This window comes from Camelus dromedarius, chromosome 33, assembly GCF_036321535.1.
Source record: "Camelus dromedarius isolate mCamDro1 chromosome 33, mCamDro1.pat, whole genome shotgun sequence".
Classification (NCBI taxonomy): domain Eukaryota; kingdom Metazoa; phylum Chordata; class Mammalia; order Artiodactyla; family Camelidae; genus Camelus; species Camelus dromedarius.
Genome location: NC_087468.1, coordinates 14,657,055 through 14,672,989, shown reverse-complemented (window position 1 = coordinate 14,672,989; position 15,935 = coordinate 14,657,055). Strand labels below are relative to the sequence as shown.

Below are 15,935 nucleotides of genomic sequence, written 5' to 3'. Positions count from 1 at the left end.
ACGTCAGCTGACTGTCTGGGAGAACAGAGCCCGGGGAAGACTTCCAAACTTCTCCAGCGGGATGTCCATAACAATTTAGATCATCCTGGTGTTTCAAATGGGTTGCCACGGTGAATTCTAAATATTAATTTTATGTCACACAGTCCTCGGCTAAAACAGAAGGAAGAGGGCCGACCTGATGTAAGCTAGCAGAGAGGCTGGGAAATGTCCCTCTGAGGGGTGAAGGGACAGGCACGAGGCTTCCGGGAGTCCTCAGCCACTTGGATTCAGCAGACATGGGGGTGTGAAGCCAGAGAAGGGAGACACGGGGACCTGGAAGGAGAGCAGTCTTTTCTTCTTCCTTGGAAATACCTTCTAAGCATGAGAGGATACAGGGAGGTTTCATGAAAGGAAAATCAATGCCTGCTCGCTGATTAATCATAAACAGGTAGTTTTTTTTGTTTTTGTTTGTTTGGGGGTTTTGAGGGGTGTTTTGTTTTGTTTTGTTTTGTTTTTTTGCTAGAGAGAAAGCAAAGGCAAATGACTCCAGTCTGGTCAAAAGCCCCAGGTCACTAAGCTTGTGAACTTTCCCAAATGAGCTTCTGGTTCCAAGAATCACGTTCCATGTAGTTTGAAAGCAGTATTTTATTCAAGCAAGAGGTTTAGATAAAGCAGTGATGGGTAAAAGATAAGGATCAAAGGGAGAGGAGTTTTTGTAGAAACTATGCTGAACTGTTTTGTAGAGTTTATTTTTAAAACAAAATTGAGTGGGCATTGTTTAAAAACGAGTGGGAAACACTATACTTTACCTCTCTGTGAGTGTGCCTAGCTGTTTGGATGCTAAGACTAAAGCCAAGGCTTAGCTATATCCTGGAGGCCACGGACCGTAATTGCAGACAAAGTGCCTAAGTTTTGGCTGACAAGTCAGCCGAGTGGAGGTCATGGTGTGAAAGTGGGCTGGACCAGAGAGGATGGAGAAACGAAAGCTCCACCATGGGTGATGCTGTAGGCTGAGTCCCTATCTCCCTGTCTTCCCAGTGAACCTCATGCACAGAGGTCCCAAAGTGCTGGGTGAGGACAGGAGGGGTCCTTGCCAAAGCAGAGCACTGCAGACGAGAAGGCAGGAAGAAGGCAGAGGAGAACCCAGGAGCCTTAGCAGAGGGCTTGGGGCAGTGCTGCCCAAGAGAACTTTCTGCGATGGTGGAAATATCCTATCCCTGTGCCAGCCATAGACTTGAAATTGAGTAAGGCTGAGGAACAGAATTTTAAAACTTACTTTATTTCAATTCGTTTAAGTTTAAATAGCCACATGCAAGTGGCTCCCATTTTTAGACAGAGGAGGATTGGAGGCATTAAATAGGTTTATTCTTCAGATCAATTAACAGGGTTTAATGAGTGCACAACACGAAATAAGTTGGCAGTGTTTGGTTTTGCTTTTTTTTCCTTAGCAAGAAACAAAAGAAAAGAATCCAGAGCCACTCATCGCCAGAAGCTCACAATCTAATGGGAAATACTAGATTCTAAGGAGGAAAAGAAACCCATGTGCAATCTGGGTAAAGAAGCATCCCTGATCCACAGAATGCCAGCTTTGTCAGAGCCGCCGTCTTAAACAGGGGACTTTAATAGCATTCCTGGCACCCCTGGCACTGTTCTAGGGACAGGATGTCCAGGCAAAGTGAAACCACATTATTTTTCAAGTTATGAGACAAGTAAAAAGCCAGACAGGTTTACCAGGCCTGAGGACTGGGCAGGGGGAAGAGACCAAGGACACGGTTCAAGTTCAAGAGGAATAAGGTGGCCCGGACACCTCACAGTTTCAAAACTTTTAATCAATTGGTTTTTCTCACTATGATTCCTCTTCATGTGAGAATGTGTTTTGCTTATTAACTAATGAATGTCTAGAGCATTATTTTTAAAAAGAGAGAGTTTTCCAATTCTAGTCTTGAAAAGATGTGGGGCTCAGTTTTCCCTCTCAGTGGAATAAGTGGCTAGGAAACAGCCAATATCCAGGCTTGGAGCAGCCAAGAGACTAGGGACACTCGGAAAGAAGCTGCTAGAGAAGTGTGTCCCCCAGGATGGACGCAGAGCAGCTCTCACTGAACGAAAAGATGCATCAACCCTTCCCAGGGACAGGAATTGGACCCTGGGGGACACTGAGGGGTGGGCTGGGGAGAAATTCCCGAAGTGCAACTTTTTGTTTTAGCTTTTCCAGTTCTAAGATAAAACATGGACATTAACAACAACTTATATTTGTACAATGCTATGGTTTACAAAGTTTCTTCTTACTTCATGATGATGCAAAACCCTGCAAATACTTTTTTTTTTTCTTTTTTTAAGAGAAAGTGAGATGGGAGAGAAGAGGGGCCGGGGCATAACCTTCAAAACGACGACACAGCCGTTGAGGGTACGATACAAAGTGGTCAGAACCAAGCAGGCCCCAGATGGCGGGAGATTCGACTCCCAGTAGACCCTGAGCCTCACTGTAATACACTTGCACGCTAAATGTCACGCCCACAGTTCCAAGGCTGACCATAAAAGACCAAAAAATAGGCTGTGGCCCAATTCCTGGAAATCCCCACCCCTGCCCCTAAACAGTTGAAATAATCCTCCCACTTGTTAGCATATGAAATTACCCAGCCCATAAAAGCTAACCATCCCCCCACCCCAGGGCTGCTCTCCCTTTCTGTCCAAGGAATGTCTTATCTCTCTAAATAAACTTGCTTCCACTTTGCTGGCTCCTGAATTCTTTCCTGCACGAAGCCAAGGACCCTCACTTGGCGGCCCATCCCATGGACTCCCTCAAGACCTGGGACAGGACCATCCTCTCGCGGCCCACTGTCCTGCAACAAAAGGGCTCAGGGCTCAAAGTTATAAGAAAAACAAACAAATTAACTACAAGTGTAGGCAAAAGTTCTTGCATTCTTCCCGTTAAGCTCTGCAGGTTCCTCCTGAGGAGTCATCAAAGGACAGGAGAGCAGATGAGGAAGGAGTGACCCCCTCATCCAGTCACCTGCTCCCAGCCTCCTTGCAATCTGCCTGACCTCAGAGAGAATCTTCCAGTTACCTCCATGCACTCTCTCCTGCATCCGTTTGGCTAAATGCAGTAGACATTTAGAGTGAGAACTGATTTGTAAGTTGAGAGTGTTTCCTGGGAGGAGACAGGCAGAATAGATGAGATGAAAAACGGAGCCATGAGCAGGGGGACCATAAATCCCAGTTTGCTTGGAACAGACCTAGTTGACACCTGCTGTCCCAGCATGATAATCATAGTGCCCTCTCACTCTCACATGTGCCCCGCTTTATGCATTATAGTATATGGTCACCCTCTGCAGGGTATCTTGTTTTCACAAAATTACTTTGTTCCCCTGGGGTAATCAGCAATGTCGTTCTGGGCTCAGCTTTCTCATTCTCAAGGTTAAAGCTTCTCAGGAGCTAAATTTGCATGCCAGGCATGTTAAAGAAGTTAGCTGTTTTAACCCTAATCACCTGTGGTTTGTGGTTCTGGATGGGGCCTCAGGCTGTGACCCGGACCCTTACCCCGGCTGCTTAAAAATCATCTGGGGAACTTGTTAAAAACAGAGATTCGAGGGCCCCACTGCCTGAGATTCTGATTCAGTACATCTGAGAATCTATTTAAAAATGAAAAACCAACCTTCCCAGGTGGTTTGGACACTCAAGCCAGATTTGAACTCACTGGTGAGTCATCGTCCTTTGACCACTGCCTGGAGTGATCTATTGTTGCCATGGAAACCACTGATCTCCCCCCTATCCCCACCCCCCAGCCAGATTGAATTTTACTTCTCCTTTTTTAAAGCACACATCTGTTTAAAAAATAGAGGGCATTATTTTGGGGAGAGGAGTATTTTCTCTCAAAAGATATTTAGAGAGGAAAAGCGAAGGCCCTACAAGGCAGAACATTTTTCTCATCTGAAACCAAACTTAGCAGGAAGCAGGCGTCCCTCCTGACTTGAGTCCCACTAGGAAGAGCTAATGAGCAGTTACTTTTGGAGGCAAGCTTCAGACTGTGTGGAGCTTCCTTCAGGTTAGTTGTTATAAGGGGCCTGGAGGGAGGCCCGGGCCCACGGGCTTCCCTGGGGGTCTGAAGGGCTGGCGGTGACTGGCCAGGATGGCATTAAGACTCTGGAGGCTCTGGCTGGAGGCAGATCTGGAAAAGGATGGCCCTACGGAATTGCCATCAGAATAAACTTTACACATGCGGCTGCTGTGTGGCCAGGTGACCCGCACCGAGCCACCCTGTGAGCACCCCACACTGATGCTCTATGACTGAGCTGAGAAAAGAGCAGTAACCGTCCTCCTTCAGCAGCAGAAGCAGAGACGATGGGGGTGGAGAGAGGCGCCTGAGAGAAGGCTTCTGCAGCTTCGTGTGGCCAAGCTGGCCTGACGAACTCATAATTCAGCAAATTCTGAGTTCTCTTTTCTTTCAGCTTAAACACAAAAGCATAAAACGACTGTATCTCAAACAGAAGGATCTTGGAATTCACTGCTCTTTGTAAATCCTGACACATCTCCTTCGGACACCAAAGTGGAACTTCCCCTCCAACGACTCTCACTGGGATCCAATGCCTTGTCGGAAACTATCGTAGTAAGATGGGCAGGGGCCCTCCGGGTACCAGCGGGACCCTTCACTGTGGTTCTGCGCTACAGAAGGCGCTGGCCCTCTCTGAAGTAGCAATTACTCCCTTTTGGTTCTCCAGTCTCTCCCTCAGCCTTTGTCTACAGAACTCCTCGACTTTGGTAGAACACTCAGCCCCGTATGCTAAGTCTCTCTCCCAGAAATGCTCTGAACGTGCCTTTCTCTGGTTCAGGGCCCAGAAAACCCAGCTCGGTTCCCTGACCCAGCTGGCTGTCGGCACCCCCCATCCCACCATCCATTCGAAGCCCACAGAGCACCAAGATCTGTATTAACCGTCCTCTTCCAAACCCTTTCACAGCTCTACCCGCTCTTTGCCCAAAACCCTCACACCACCATCCAGAACTCATAGCTCTTCCTTGCTGATACAGCTCGCCCCCCCCAACCACTGTGTCTTCCCAAACATTAGCATAACTGCCTTTCCTCCACCCCCCACACTGCAGACCCCCACTCCACATTTGGACTTGGGGGAAGTGGCTGTCACCAGCAAACACAACGGCAGTCTGCTGACTCTGCTCTGAGAGTAAACGATGCTCAATTTAATTTTTCAGGGCTGAGCACATAATGAGAAACCGACACAGTGACAAGGAGAATGTGACGTGAGAAGAAGCCGGGAAGGAAGGATCACAGAGGACCCTTTGAACAGGGCTGGGTGGAAACGAGAAGGAAGTAATCGCTTACATCACAATATCTTGCCAGACCAGTGTTTATTTCAAGCCTCCTCTGCCTCTAGGATGCTGCTACACACATCACTGCCCTCCACGTTCGAACCACTCGTCTTCTCCTGGGACCCTGGCTTCCTTCCCCTGGATCTGCTGGGTCACGCAAGCGTGGAGTCCACCCACTCACTCGGGTCGTCTCTGCCCCTTGTCTGCTTAGGTGACTCCCAGTGCACCCTGGGAAGCTGCAGGGAAGAGCTCCCTCCCTCTGTTTCTCTCTTCTCTTGGTCCCAGCTTAAGCTCCAAGGAATTTAGTTCTTAACATGAGACTCACAGATGAGATTCAGGGGCTCTGGGAGCCTCCTACCACTGCCCAAGTCATGTGTGTGTATGTGCGCCTGCACACGGTTTTCTGGGGGCAAAATTCACCATTTTTTCCATCAGATTTTCACTGATGGAAAGGAGGCAGAACCCCTGATTGTTCCTTAGCCTGTCCCTGTGCAAGCTGCAGCCATGGCGGTCAGGTCCCCCCGGCACGGTACCTTGGAAGCAGCCATCACTGCCGCGGTGGCTGCCACGTTCAAGCCTCGCTTCCCGAAGTGCACAAGGGCGTCGTAACTCCGGTCTTTTGCTTGGACCAGGCAATCATCGATTTCCTGTCAAAGGGAAAACAGAGGCACACTGAGTTGGAAGGTTCAAATAAATCCCTGTCTTTCTCACTTCTCCTCAGCACTGAGCTTGGCAGCTTGCCTGACCACTGATTCTCGCTGGCACGGCCACCGCCTGGGCCAGTATTTAGCCTCTACACACAGTTCTGTCTTCTGAAAAATGAGGACAGTGCACCTAACCCGGGGAGCACAGTGAGGATTACATGTGATCATTCCAGGAAAGCATCTGACACAGGGGCTGCTTTCAGTCACCGAGAACCTCCGTCATCTTCCCTGTTTCAAGGGGGTCAGCTCTAAATTCTACTATTCTATAGGTATTTCATGCTCCACATCCCTTCCCATGTGTGTATCGATGGTCGGGATTAGCATGCAGGAAGAGATAGGTGTTATTTTTGTCGCTAGGGAAGATATTTTACAGAAAATAAAATAAAAGCAGAAATCAGAAGTCATCCAGCATCATACCACAAGGTAAAGGTGAGGTGGGAAAGAGGGCTGAAGTCTACTTCAGGGACCCAAATCAAGTAAAAGTACTGAAATAGTTCAAATGTGGATCACCTCTGGCTTATTCTTTTTGTTTGTTTAGGTGGGGCTGTCTTGTCATTGTCACTGTTTTAAGGAAACAGCTGTTTTGTAATCACGGAGCTCATTTCAGGCCTCAGTCAGTCAGTGATGCTCGGCCCTGTGTCCCTTGAAGTTCAGCACATCTTCGATTTGAGGTGCGCAGGTGGGCAGTCAGCCCCCTGATCAATCCTTGTTCCAGCCTCCTGGGAAAGTCACAAGGAAGTTTTCACTGTCACCCCAGACTGACCCTGGAAATGATTCTTGGCAGCTCTTAAGAGTCAGACACCTGCCCTTCAGAGGAAATTACACTGGTGGCTCAGGGTGAGTCCAGTGTTCAGAGAAAAGGAAGTAGAAAGAGTAGAGATTTGATAACCAGGTCAGGACAGGGAGTACCATTCCTCAAAATCCACCCTCTGAGACAGGAAGGGTTGCGTTCTAGTTCCTAAATGGAGTCTCAGAAATGTCCACGGTCGCCTGCCTATCTCACTGACAGACCAACGCCTTCCCCTAGAAGTCCAAAGTATGCAACTTGCAGAACCAATAGACATGAATGCATCAAGCCACCTAGAGAGCTCCTAATTCATGCCATAGAATCGTACCACACAATCGGTTTAGAAAGTCATTTAGTATCAGTAACGAATCATACAATGTTGGACCCAATAATCCCACTCTTAAGAACTTACTCTAAGATAATAAGTCAAAAGAAGGAACTATGTATACTATGTACGGTGACGTTTGTGGGTCATTAAGAAGACCTAGTGGAAATGGATGATGTGCAAACATGTTTAAGATCTCAGAAAACAAATATTGTATCTGCCCAGTTTTTTTGTTGCTGCTTTTTGGTTAGGGGTAGGTTTATTGTTGTTTTTTTTTTTTTTTTTTTTTGTATATTTACAATTTGATTTTAAAGAAATGTTACATAGACTGGATTGCATAAAAAAAAAGGAGTTACCAAACAAATTAATAAGACAGAGGTTAGGGAGGGTATAGGTCAGTGGTAGAGCGCTTACTTTGCATGCATGAGGTCCTGGGTTCGATCCCCAGTGCCTCTGTTAAAAAATAAATAAATAAATCGAATTACCACTCCCTCCCAAAAAAAGACAAAGGTCATGTTAATTTTAATGGTCTTTGCATCTACTATTGTATGAAATCTTAACAAAACAATGGAACAATCCACTGAAAGCAAATCTGGCGAATAAGATTCAGCAGAGATGTTTAACAAAAAATAATTTTACAGACAGTGACATTATCTTGTAAGTAGCTCAGAATTAAGTTTCTTTTCAGGCGGTAAAGTTGTAATTCCTCCTTAAATCCTTAGTTATTGTCGACCCCCTTCCTGCAGTTTCTCCTTGTCTTATTTTTTCCATCTCTGACGTTAGACAAATCTACATTTTCATTTCAAGGAAGTTTGTGAGTTACTTTGAAGCAAATAGACACAAAAGGTAGACAGATGAAAAAAATTATAACTATCCTCATTTATACGTATCGGCTGATCATCACGAAAGTAGCAGGTGCTTCACTGGTAGCATACATTTTATCACTGAACAATGAAGCAAACACTGCACTAGAAACATACTACATTCCAGTCTCCGTTAGTAGCTATCTGGGTCCAAGGTCAAGTCATTTAATCTCTCTGGGCTTCAATTTTCCTATTTATGTTAAGTTTTAAAAGTATTTTTTTGGGGTGGGGAGTAAATAAGAGTCAACAGAGAGTCTCCTGCGATAACACAATCTGCCCCCTTTTTTTTTTATTACTTGTTAAATTTTTTCACTCGCTGGAAGGAGTGCAAAGCAGGGCGACATAAATCACCTTTTCTTTTGAAGACAGCGTGGGATGCACAAACTTCCTGTAGAGGAGGCTGGAACCTTTTGTGTAGGGAGACAGCAGCCAGGCTACAAATGCTATTTTTAGTTCATAATAGAATGGAAACCTGGAGAGAGAGGAGAAAATACACATTCCATTAGGTTCTCAGCAACACGGCCCCGGGCCTGTGAAAGACGGGTCCTGGTGGCACAGACACCTCTCCCGCCTGCGCACGGCCACCTGGCCCCCAGATTCCCGCGAAGGTGTGTCCACACACATGTGCGCCTCCACTGCACAAGACCAGGACCTCTTCTGAAAGCTGGTCGATGTTTTCTTTTGTGGCCCCGCAAGCCGGGAACCCAAGGGCTCTCCAGCAGTCACCCTACGCCCCTGCCTGATGACAGCTGGTGCCTCCTGCCAGGCTCCGCTCATTTTGGTTGGAGCTGGGGCTCCTGCAGGTCCAGATGCCACATCCATCCGTGCCCAAATACCTGGTCATTCACTCTTCACTCGACACCAAGAAGGCACAAACACCTGGAGGATGTATAGCAGGGTGGGGGCTGATAAAAAAATCTCCAGACTGAGAATGAAAACCTGCCCTTCTTGGCTGTCTTCTTGGTCCCTAAAGAGGCAGGGACAGGAGCCCAACGCTTCCCAGGAAACGGATATTGGCAGGCAAACAGATCCTGATCTTTTTGGTGCCCAGAGAAAGAAGAGTTCAGGGTGCAGACAGCATACAATTCTGAAGTTTAAAGTCCTGCAAACCTTTCATTTCTGCATCCCATAAACACCCGGCACCTCAGCTGGCGCTGAGCACCGAGGAGACAGGAGGGGCAAAGAACCCATCCCTGCTCTTGGAGCTTCCGGTCTAATGGGGAACATAGACAAGATTCTGGCATCCTTGGAACTGACAGTCCAGAGGAATAGAGATTGATCGAATAATCACAAATAAGATAGAATAGTAACCTCAGACAAATGCCATAATGGGCCTCTGCTAACCCATGTGTGGTTTCTTTGTACATGTGAGAAAAAGCCAGGCCCTTCAACTGGATGCAGTCCTGCGAGTACATGGCTCACAAACGGGGCTTCTTCTGAAGTTCAGCGCCACTTGCCTCCTTGGCCAGATATCTTGTGCTATGAACAACCTGTGCAACTGTATTTGGCAGGCCTGATGTGTATTAACCATGTCTTTTCATTTTCTGTATTCTGATGCTTTAACATCTTGGGGTCTTGCCAACTCTGGAAAGTCTTCCCCTCCCATGGAAACCACAGTACTGGCTCCTGCCCACGTTTCCTGCCTCTGCCTCCTGATCAGCCCCGGGCTTCCCTGTGTGGCCCCGAGTGGCAGGCTGTGCCTCTAGGATCTGTGAATATAACAAACGTATTCCTTCACGAAGGTCATGTCTGTGTCTGTGTGTCTTATGAGGCTTGATTAAAGCAAATCCCGGGTATCCTTAAAACATGATGCTCTGAGGGAAAACGACACCTGTGCTGGTCTGAGGACTCAGAAAAGCAACCCCCTCCCAGGACCCCTCCCTGATAAGGGAGGCAAAAACAAAGAGCGATTTCTACCAAGCCATTTCAGAGCCTTCAACTCTCACTAACTCCTTCTTTCCCACTGAGGCTCCCAGTCGGCTGCCTTCTGCTTCTTGCAGGCCTGTCCCAAGCATTCCCTCAGCAACTAAGGGACACTTTCATGTCAAGAATGTTTATTGTTTCATAGCCAGAAAACAGAAGGGCCTGAAGGAACTGAGGTGTGATTCTCCCACCTCTGAACATTCTGCTGATTAACAACGGAGGAAATTTTGTCTTGAAAACAAGGATTTGCCAGCCTCAAGGGGCAAGTGAATCCGGCAAGCTCCGGCATCAACCCAAGATACACAGAAAACCCTGTCGCCCTGTGTCTTTTTTGTTTATTATGTGAAAGATGTATTTTTTAAAAAATAGGTCATGCATGTACATATTTTGTAAAATTCTAGAATTCCAAAAGAGCACATAACAAAAAGTCTCCTTCCCATCCTGGACCCCTCATCCCTCTTCGGAAAGCACAAACACCATGTGTCCTTGCGCATCACTCCAGAAGTGGACTAGGGATAAGACATGCAATCATGTGGGATTGCTCCCCCCACCGCACACACACAATTAGCAGTACACTTTGGAGATTATCTCATACTGGTGCATGGAGAGCGGCCTCACTCTTCTCGTTATTTTTTTTAAATGGGGGAGGTAATTTTAGGTTTATCTATTTGTTTTGTTTTTTCAGACAGAGGTACCGGGGATTGAACCCAGGACCTCGTGCATGCTAGGCATACACTCTACCCCTGAGCTATACCCTCCTCCTATTTATTTATTTCTTTAATGGAGGTACTGGGGATTGAACCCAGGACCTCGTGCATGCTAAGCACATGCTCTACCACTGAGCTACACTCTCCTCTCCACAGCCTCACTCTTCTTAATGGCCATATATGGGTGTATAACTGTAAGCAGCTTTTGGCAGGAAAGAGCTCGCTGTGGGAGGCCCCTTTTGTCACTTTAGCAAAGCTACATTGTCACTAACCTGAAACCAGGCACCCCCATGCTCTACTCATCTCCGGCCTAAGCCCACCTTTCAAATCTTTTGATCACACAATACTTTGCCTGATCTGTTGGTTCTTTCCATAGATAAAAGAAAAAGTAAAAATGAAGAATAAGTAATTAACAGATGACAGGATCTCTCCCCTAGCTTTGCCTTCAGTAATCTCGCAAACAAACTGTGTGAACGAGATAGCACCTAAAAAAAGATCACGAGGCGCTGACAAGCCTGCACTTGCTGGCTGTGAGTCTCATCACCTATCTCAGCAATTAACTGAGATTACTTCTCCTTTTCCCTTTAAAACTTTCATGGCTGAGCAGAATTTTTGGAGTTGGACTTAGGCTGTGAGTCTGTCTTCTCCCCAGAACGCTGGCTTTCTGATTAAAAGGAACGTTTTCTGTTTCTACCAATACTTGCCTCTCAAGGATTGATTTTCGAGCAGCATATGGTCATATGATACCACTTATATGTGGTCTAAAATAGGACACAAATGAACTTATTTAAAAAACAGAAAGAGACTCACAGACACAGAAAACAAACTTATGGTTACCAAAGGGGGAAGGGGATGGAGGAGAGATAAATTAGGAGTCTGAGATTAGCAGATACAAATTATTACATATAAAATAGATAAACAATAAGGTCCAACCGTATAGCACAGGGAACTATATTCAATATCTGGTAATAAACCACAATGGAAAAGAATATGAAAAAGAATATATATGTGTATATATATATTGAATCATTTTGCTGTATACCAGAAACTAACATAATATTGTAAATCAACTGTACTTCAATAAAATAAATAGAAAAAAAAGTAGATCTATTTATGCTTATGTGAAAGTCTTTCAAAAATAAATCTGAGAAACAAAGTGAGAACTATGAGGTATAATACTATAGTATTATTGTTTCAAAAAAAAGGTAAAGCACGTGTATATGTGTGTACATATACTGACACATACATTTTTAAAGGTATATAATACAACTGTGAAAAGTAGTTACGGTGAGAGTAAAAAGTGTAGGAGGGAAGCAGTTTTATTGCACTTTTGCATATTGTTTCTTTCTTTCCTTTTTTTTTAAAAAATATGAATGTTTCTTTACTGACTTTGTTAATCGAGGAACTGTGTTGATCTTGCCCATCACTGTATCATTATAAGAACAATAGCCACTCTTAGAAAGTCATTCAATAAATATTTACATGAAGAACAAATTTAAAGGCTAATTGACTAAAAATGTTCCAGTTAGCATCCGTGCCCTGCTCCTCTGTGCTGAAGCAGGGTTTGAGACCGCTTTCAGACTCCTGCCACCTCTCCCCTGGCTCCACGCAATGCCTTCCCTGGAAAAGTTCCAATTCCTGGAGTACTTACCAGCAAAGGAAGATGTCAGTGAACGTCTCTGCTGTGGTGAAAAGTGCAAATATAATCCAGTACATCATCCATTTGACCTGTTGAAAGAGAATGCAACAAAGCTAGCAGAAAAGGTCAGGGATGAATGGCCGCCAACTTCAAGAGAAGAGGTGCCGACAGTGCCTGCTGAGGCGTGTCCAGGCAGTGGGGTGTGCACTGGTAACCCCCTCCCCTGTCCTCCCCCAGGTCCACTCCAGACCTTGGGGCTGGAGGCAAACAGGCTGTTTCCACAACTGACCCAGGCCCAGTGCTAAAAGAAAAAAGTGTCAATCTAAAATTCTATACTCAGCAAAAATATCTCTCAGAAATGAAGGCAGTGAATTTCCATTGTCTGGGTGAATTTCCATTCTCTTCGTGACTCCGAAACATGTGGCCTGGTAGAATAATTAGAGGCCTTCTCTATTTAGAAAAAGACTGGCTCAGTCCATCAAAAGAAAATGCTCTATGAGATACTACATGCTGCCGAGGTTATCTGCAGAATGGACTCCTTAGCAGGGAGCCAGCAAGTTCTTGTCCAGTCGTAAAGTCCGTGGCATACTGGGGCCCAGGATCCAGAAATTCCCAACGCTGGTACCCAGGTACACTGCCAGGAGCCTGAATTCCCTCTCGGTAGGCTTTTTCTTTTTAGTATTCAAACCATGCCCTAGTATCTTCAGTTAAAAACAAAAGAAGATGACAATGACAATAAAAACGTTTTTCTTTGACACAACCCTTAGCTACAAACTTCTTCAGTGAGTCATCCATACCTGCAGTGTCTACTTCACCCCTCACTTAGTGCTCGGCCTCTATGTCACATCAAAACTGCCCTCACTGGGGTTTCCACTTTGTAACATATGGCAAGGGGGTTTAGGCGACCCTTTGTCAGTGTTTCACTTGACTTGCTTGACTTTCCAGCTGGATGTGAAACCATCACTTCCTGAAAAGCTCCTCCCACCACCACAACTGTCCCGGTTTCCCTCTTTCTGCATCAATTCCTCCCTGGAGCTTTGTTCTTAACATTCTCTTCTAACTCTAGACTAGACACTCTCCCTGGAGGAAACTGCATTCATCACCTAACACAGCCAACCAATCACCAAGTCCTGTTACTTGCACCTTCTTATTTCTCTTAAGTCTGTCTTATTTTCTCCATCTCTCTGCCGTTATTTCCTCCATCTCTCTGCCGTTATTTCAGACCACCAACATCCCCTATCTAGAACACAACTGCAGCCTTTAGCTTGGTCTCGGTACCTCTGCTCCCTTCCCAGTCTGTCCTCCACTCCAGTCAGAGTGATCTTCTTAAACCCAAATTTGATAACTCTCCTTCCTACCTTAAAGCCTTCACTAGTTCCTTATTGTTGTTAAAATAATCCCCAAATTCCTTAAATTGGCTTACAATTCCTGGCATAAACTAGACACTAATTATCTCCATCACAAGTGCTCCTCCTCACTCACACCTTCTTGAATTTTCCACTCCAGTTAGAATGAATCTCTTCCAGTTCCCTGAACAGAGCATCTTCCTTTGCCTCCAGATTTCAGCCCTCAGATATCAGCTTAAATTGGCTAGATGACGAGGTACTTGGAAAGGACAAGACTGAGTGGTGTTGAGGTGGTTCAGGAATTATGTGAATGGGCCCATGGGATGCAGATGCTAATTCTTGCCAAAGGGTCCCGGCAGCAGAGGAGGCTCTTGGTAATCAAGTGGATGAGATGACCAGCCCTGTGGATGTCTGCTAGCCTTTTATCTCAGGCATGATATTGCATGTTCAATGGGCTCACGTACCAGTGGTCACGTGGAAGTGACAGAGATGGCATGTGAGCTCGGCAATGTGGACCCCTCTTGCCGAGGCCAACCTGGCCAGGACCGCTGCTAAGAGACCGAGCTGCCAGCAGCAGTGACTGGGCATCTCTAGGATGGCACCATATCTCAAAGCGCCAGCCAGCCTCCTGGGAGCAGGCTCACCCAACCAAGCCCCTTCCCTCATCAAACGGGCAGCACAGAGTCTTTTCTGGAAAATTCATTTACTGGGCATGGGCACTTGCTTTTCCCACTGCCATGTTTCTGGCAGCCATACAGCAAGCTGTGGACTCAGTGAGTGCTCTTTTCATCTTGCTGTGTCCCAGCCAACATTGTTTCTGACCGAGGGCCCTCTTTAATAGCAAAAGAAGTAAGACAATAGGCTGATGCTTTGGGGGAGTCACTGATCTTTATCACGCACCCTGTTGCCCTTACACAATGCTGGTTCAGAAGAACCAGGTGGGAGTCAGCATTCTGTGAGGTTGCAGTTTCTTCTCTGAACTGTGACCAACATACGGTACTGCCTCTTAGCCAGAATCCAGAGGTTCAAGAACCAAGGAAAGAGGGGTGCTCTTTGCTATGATTAAGCCAAATGCCAGCTCCTTGCAGCTCAAAGTGTGGTGCATGGACCAGCATCACTGGAATCACCTAGAAGCTCATTAGAAATGCAGAACCTCAGGCCCCACTCCAGAGCTAATGGATCAGAATCTGCATTTTTAATAAAATTCTGTTTATTCACATGCACATTTAAGTTTGAGAACCCCTGGCCTAACCCACTCACAGCATTTCTGCTTCTCATCCTCAAACCTTCGAGCTCTGCTTTTTAATAATTTTAGTACTTGAGGGATGGATGCTTCCACCAGAGATACAAAGTGGTTCCGATGAACTATAAGCAGAGACTAGAAGGTCACCTGGCCATTTCAAGACCACCACGCCACTAGGAAATAGACAATAAATGGACTTATGGGCTTTGATGGGGTGACTGATCCTGACAATCCAGGGGAACCAGAGCTGCTATCACACGATGCGGCAGGAAAGAGGGTGGATGGGAGCTAAGGATCCTCTAGGAGATGTCCTAGCATCGCCTTGTTTGGAGGCAAAAGTCAATGGATCATTACTACGACCATACAGAGGTCCCACTACTAAGGCCTCAGATTCCTCAGGAATGTGGACGTAGGCCACACCCCCAGAGAAAAAACCTTGTTCACTAACGCGGAAGGCACAGGGAGCATGAATTAGATGGTGGAACAGGGAACAGGAAAAGTTGTGAAAGGCTTTGGAATGGGTGTCCTGGGGACGCTAGGTGCTGTCCAGAGCAGCCTAATTAAGAATTGTCTTCATTCTACAGGTGTCTTGTTTCACAATGTCTCTGAGCTATTCTGCAACTTTGTAAGTGATAGAACACCGACTGGCACGCAAATAATTTAGTCCACAGAGGTGCAGAAGAGTTTTTGTCCAATGGAGGTACAACTGGGTCCAGTGGCCCCACCCTCCCAAGAAAGCACTTGAATATCAATGAACAAATTCATTTCATCATTCCTGATCGCTGATATGTGTCTGTTCTTTGGAGTCTCCTCTGAATCGTTTTTTTTTCAAACACCTTTCTGGTTCCCTTGTTATTTAATTAGTTAAGTAAAAATTTCAACATGTGTTAATCTTATATTTGTACAAGAATCATGCTTTTATCCATTTTAAAATTATCTTTTAACAAAAGACACATACCAGCTAAGAATTCATGACCACTTGCATAAATAAGGACTGTAGCTTCTAGCTATAGTTTCTTCCTTTCTGTGTTATGTATAGATTAAAATACTTTAACTAATTTTATTTTTATTTATTTTCCTTCTTCCCCTAGTATTGTATG

General features: G+C 45.7%; 1 protein-coding gene across 2 annotated transcripts in view; it reads right to left on the bottom strand.

Moving 5' to 3' along the window:
- Positions 1–15,935, bottom strand: part of REEP1 (receptor accessory protein 1) — a 90,972-nt gene that overhangs the window by 23,181 nt on the left and 51,856 nt on the right. For both annotated transcript variants that reach the window (XM_064481940.1, XM_064481941.1), the window contains exons 3-5: positions 12,259–12,335; positions 8,329–8,449; positions 5,832–5,945 (exon numbers count right to left, since the gene is read on the bottom strand). In XM_064481940.1, coding sequence (XP_064338010.1) covers positions 5,832–5,945; positions 8,329–8,449; positions 12,259–12,335 — 312 coding nt within the window. The remainder of the gene's footprint in view (positions 1–5,831; positions 5,946–8,328; positions 8,450–12,258; positions 12,336–15,935) is intronic.